This window comes from Rutidosis leptorrhynchoides, unplaced genomic scaffold, assembly GCF_046630445.1.
Source record: "Rutidosis leptorrhynchoides isolate AG116_Rl617_1_P2 unplaced genomic scaffold, CSIRO_AGI_Rlap_v1 contig516, whole genome shotgun sequence".
NCBI lineage: Eukaryota > Viridiplantae > Streptophyta > Magnoliopsida > Asterales > Asteraceae > Rutidosis > Rutidosis leptorrhynchoides.
In genome coordinates this window covers 36,467-42,466 of record NW_027266743.1, presented here as the reverse complement: position 1 = coordinate 42,466, position 6,000 = coordinate 36,467, and the positions used below count along the sequence as shown (strand labels likewise).

Below are 6,000 nucleotides of genomic sequence, written 5' to 3'. Positions count from 1 at the left end.
TAAAAATTATAGTGAAAATAGCATTACTCCTAAGTCTGACGGGTATAAATTCACTTATTTGTGAGTTGCGACGTAAAATTCCCTTGTGACTTGCAACAAAAATACAATTGCAAACAATTTTCCACGAACAATTCCGTTTGTAAATACGTTGCACAAACTATTATTCTTATGAGACAGAACTTTCCGTCGCAATATTTTTTGTGACGAACAACCTCCTTTCTAACTTTCATCGGAGATACAGATTTAATGTATGATAGAACAATCCATCGCAAATATTGTTTGCGAGAGACTTTTTCGTCTCAAATTCCGTCTCAATCACAATTTTTCTTTATTGGGAGAAATTTTCCGTCGTAAAGTAATTAGCTACAGAATATTCCGTTGAACGTTTCGTCGAAAAGCAAAGTTGAAAAGTCAATTTCTGATTTATCTGTTCCGTTGTCATTCTTAAAGTCGCTCGCAATTGCGACGGATTTTGTTCCGTCGCAAACATTTCGTCTCAAATTTCATCTTTTCTAGTAGTGAGAACTCCAAATATAATTTGTTTTCACAATTTTTTGCACTTTTTTATTTGAATTATTAAATACTAAAGGAATCTTATATAGATAATTAAATACAATGTTAGGCCTTTTTAGGTGAAGTTTAGACATATTTCAATATTGGTTTGTAATTTTGGACCTTTTAACATTAAAAAAAAAAAGAAAAGAAATTTCTTTGACTATATTTATATATATTTTTTATAAAGGAGCAAATGAATTTTATTAATAATGAAATTTAAAGGTGGTCGCGCACATTGAGTCCGTTGTTTGATACTTTTCGGATGAACTCTCTAAGTCTCCAAACTAGTAAAATATCGTTGATATTATCAAACAACATCATTTTTTTGACTATTTATATATAAACATATATATATCACATCAATTTCCCGGGCATTATGCGACCGTCTTTCTCAGCTAAAGGTCAAGTCGGTCATCCGCATAATAAAGAACGATATGAAAAGATTAAATTTTTATTCATACACCTTGACGAACGTCAATTTTTTATTCATACGCAATCACAACGATATATAAGGATATTACAATATCCACTTATTATTCGTCTAAAACAATATCCACTTATTGAAATATTTGAAGACGATCGATACATAAGCGAATTGCATGATAAACAACGTCATGCGTGATCAATTAATAGATCAATTAATAGTCATGATAGATATAGAGATCCCACTCAAAAATATAATAATTTGAACTAGGATACTTTGCGTAATAACTAGTTTTGCAATAGCCTCTTGCAAACCTGAAAAGTCCAGTTCCTCCAACAATTGGCAGCTCTCTAACCTGTAATGACAAATTATTTTGCCCTAAAATAGACACACTACTTCCATTATACTTCCCTTGAGAGAACACGAAAGCCATCGCCATCGTTATACTATTCACATTCTGTGAAGAAAGTGCTAGCAACCCTTGTGATTTACCAACTTTCTCAGAGCTAGACTCATGTGTCTCGGTTAGAAGGTAGTCGAACACGGTTGTCAAACCAAACGGAATGTTAGGATTGACGGAATTGTTTCCGCCAAATGCGACGGCTGTCTCGGTTGCGTTGGCTCCTGCCATTTGTTCGTGTAAGTAGAAGTGCATATGAGTAATCCGCTTCTCTTTATTGTAGGATATTGAACCATCCACTAGAAATATGGATGAGGATGTGAGGAAAATAATTGTGAGGAGAGTTGCAATTTGAGTTTTTGCCATAGTTGGTAATTAATTGGTATTAATTGTAAGCTTTGATAATGCTTATTTGGTGTGCATGTTTGATCGACGAGCTCCATATTTATAGTGTGATGAAGGCTAGCCGACTCGTTAATTAATTAATTCCGTTCTAAGAAAGTGTACTGACCCTGTTAAATAATCATAGAAAAGACTAAAGATAATATTAACTATTTGTTTTTTTTTGAGAGATTAAGGTCCCATACCGAATATATTTTAATCAAATATGATTTGGATCATTATACAATTGACTATACGACGTTTGTAACAGACAGGTGGATATGTAGGTAGGCGTCTTGTTCAGATACAGCCGATATAGGTTTTGCACTGATCAGAAGAACACATTTGATCAATTCCAAATGGGAAGTTTGAATCCGATCCTTTTTTTTTTGGGCTTCAGAAACATATTTTACTTATCTTATTCAATTAACATTAATTGACACCTGTGAGTTTGTACAAGAGGATTGGTGACAAAGCGTTATACACTTATACTTTCCTTTTTTATTTGTAGAAGTCAATATATGATGCTTGTTAATTTAATTAACTCTACATATATATGAATATAACATTTTACCTCAGAAAATATGTGTATATATACGATTCCCTAAATAACTTGCGATAGATAAAGGTTAGATGATATAGTTATAAATTATAATTTTATATTATCTCTAAATCATCGAGTTTATAGGAGTGATAATATTTTCAAATTTATCTCATTCAATAGGGTACGGCGGTATATCGTAAGTGATTTTTATAATCTAGTTCTACAGTATATTAACATGTGATTGTTATTTTCATTGACAGAAAATATCTTACTAGTAAGACACGATACAGAGTGGATATTAATAGGAGCACGTAAGACATCTTCTAGGTTTTTTTTATTAAAAAATATCAAATTGGAAACTTTTTATTAGAATATAATTCATTAATCCTTTTCATTGGCCGATTTTTTAGCTGCCAAGACTGGTGTTTGTTCGGTGAGGAACTAGCTCCTATTAGTCTTTTCTTTCTTTTTTCTTTTATCAGACACTGATGCATAAAAAAAAATCCTTTTCATTGATTAGTCAAATTTCATTTTAATTAACATTCCTATAATTACCATAAACCTATTCTAGGTATAATTAATAAGAGTACGTAAGACATCTAGGTTTTTTTAGTAAAAAAACATCGATATTTTATGAAATCACTTATTTGATAAGTTTTCTAGAAAAAAAAAATTTAAATGGTATTTATTTTTTTAAGATTAAAACGTCTCAATCTAAATGCACATCTGATAATTAAAATATTATATTTGAATATGAATATTGTATAATTAAGACAGTTTGTTTTATGAACATTTGAATATATATATGTAAATATGAATAATTTATTCAAAAAAATAATTCATTAGTTAATGATATAAAAAATAAGAACAAATAATTTTATATTTAAATAAAATATTATAATTAATTATTTTTAAAAACTTATTATAATTAATTTTTATATTAATTTTGTTAAGTGGATCTTAAAATAAAGGAGTAAAAAGAAAAATATTTAAATGTGTTGAATAAAAGTAAATGCAAATGAAAATTAAAAAAAAAAGAAATGGAAAAAAGAAGAAGAAGAAAAAAAGCTGAATATGTATAGATATATGAATATCTATATTTTATTTGGAAAAGTAGTTTATTAGTTAATGATATGGAAAATGATAACAATTAAATTTATATTTAAAAAAATTATTATAATTAATTTTAAATAAATGAGTAGGAAGAAAAATATTAAATAAAGAGTAATGTTGTATAAAGGGGGAATGAAAAGATGAAAAAAAAATGACAAAAATGAAAACACCACCCAAGATTCGAACCAGAGGTGCTAATTTAACAGCCTGCGTACACAGCCAACAAGGCCAAGGACACGTGTCTAGCTCTGAAAGGCATTCCGACTAATTTAAATATCTTGTCGAATCCGATCTATTACGTCGATGCTTTAATGTAAAAAACAAATGCTCTTAATAGACTAAAATCTAAATCAGATTAAGAGCCAAATCAAATACAAACAAATATCCTCTTAATTCCTATTAAATTATTTGATAAATTAAATCATCATCATTAAAAATATTTTTAATCAATATATATCTTAAATTGATTTAGAGTATTAAAATCCAGGTATCTGCAAGGGTGGATTTTTTTTTTATTTTCTATTGTTGATAAATAACGGAAGACAGAGAAAGAATTAAATGAAAACTAACAACTTTAGAGCCCCTAGATTTCGTCTATCACTTCCGCTATCAAAATACCACCGAATCAAAGAAAATTAAACTTTAACGCACCTCTAATTAATGATGGAATAGGTCTGTTGATTGACGTAATTTTATGGAGAACTAAATAGTAAATTTTATGTCAAACTGTGGAGCAGTAGCTCAATCGGGGATGGATTATGTTTAGCTTTCTTTATTGTGGATATCTCATGGTTCACTTTATAAGACAATAGGTGTTAAAATGAACTAATTAGTTCTAAATGAATTTAACTATCATTATTTCGAGTTTGATAACTTTGTATAGCTAATGCGATGCTGTATTAGAACACGATCCTCAAAACTCTAAAATCTAACAATATAAATGTTTTCGTAAAAAAAAATGCAAAGCTCCTGTACAATGTCGTCTCTTTGAAATTTTAAATTTATTTGAGCTATATGAACACGCTTCTGTTCAATGATATACATCACTTCTTAACCAGAATTATAAATAGTCTTCATTTGTTTAACTCTTCTAACTTTCTTTTTTCAATTTATAACAATGTCAGATTGAAGTAGAATAAGTGAAAATGAATATAATCGTGATGATGAACATATACAAAAAAGAGCGGATAATTGCATTTTTAGTACCTGAAACGGACTTTAGCTAACAAGTTGGTACCTCAAAATTTTTTTCTAACAAGTGGGTACCTGCTCCATTAAATTTCTAACAAAATCATACCTACCGTCAAAAATTATTGACGTGGCACAATTATTCCGTCAAGTTTTTCCCAGTCAGCTCCACATGTACAACACGTCACGTGTTGACTCAGCACAAGTGACACGTCATCATCCTCATCCTCCGTCAAAAAAATTCCAAAATCCGGTGACCACCACTAGCCGCCATCGGAGGTCCTCGGATTTCGAAAACTTTTACACACCCAAACTTGTTTCAACGAGGTGAACGTAGTGGTGGTGTCACAATTTCCAAATTTAATACCGTTTGGTGTAGATCTAAGCTTAAAGGTGCGGTGGCCGAAAGTTTAAGCTTAGATCTGCACCAAACGTTTTAAATTTGGAAATTCCGGCACCATCACGATGTTCAACTCGTTGAAACAAGTTTGGGTGTGTAAAAATTTTCGAAATCCGACGACTGGCTGCCGGACCACCGTCGGTGGTAGGTGATCGTCGGATTCTTGAAATTTTTACATATCTGTTCACTATTCGACGAGAGAAACATTCTGGCGGTGTCAAAATTTCTAAATTTAAAACCGTTTGGTACAGATCTAAGCTTAAAATTTCGGCCACCGCTGTGATCCTAGCTTCGTCCCTGTCTTTTGGGGTGGCCTATGTATAAGATATTTTGTTGTAGAGACCTACTTTTAATATTTTGAGATACTTATGTATAATAGTAATGATACATATTATGGAAAATATTTTAGTTTTGTGATGAACTGAAATATTTGATTCCGTTGCTTAACAAAAGATAACTTTTAATCAAATGATACCCTTGGGATGTGTCATTGATCATGATATAAGCCAGTTAGCTAAGGGAGGGGATACGAAAAAAGGGTGTTAACAGTCGGATTCCTTCGTCTCCGATCGAAAGGAGGCCGATCGAGCAACGTCCCCTCGAACCGCATTTGCCGCTCGATATACGTTAGTCCTAAAACTCCATTCCATACAATTTAGGATTTGATAAGATATGACAAGCATCTTCTCTCTCACATACCCAGCCAAATCCAAATGCTGACGAAGTTCTAATTTGATAGTCAAATACTAATAAGTTTATGCATTTGGGGCGAACCCAAAATCTTCAAACTTGTCGAACACTTCTGATGGAGGATCTATAGGAGCTTAGACTAATTTTTGGTGATAAGCTAAGAAGAAATTAAAGAAGAATACAACTAGGAACTCAAAACTAAGAAAAATGAGTGATTTTTGAGCTGTTCGGAAATTTTTACGGAGACGGGAATCAATATAGGAGATAGAACCCTAATATTCATACCAACACTAGGAGACATGTTT

At 31.3% G+C, this 6,000-nt stretch overlaps 1 protein-coding gene across 1 annotated transcript; it reads right to left on the bottom strand.

Annotated features, from left to right (window-relative positions):
• Positions 1 to 1,193: 1,193 nt before the first annotated feature.
• Positions 1,194 to 1,745, bottom strand: LOC139884183 (dirigent protein 22-like). Its single transcript, XM_071868252.1, has one exon. The coding sequence runs from the start codon at positions 1,743 to 1,745 to the stop codon at positions 1,194 to 1,196; it is 552 nt and encodes a 183-aa protein (XP_071724353.1).
• Positions 1,746 to 6,000: the final 4,255 nt, after the last annotated feature.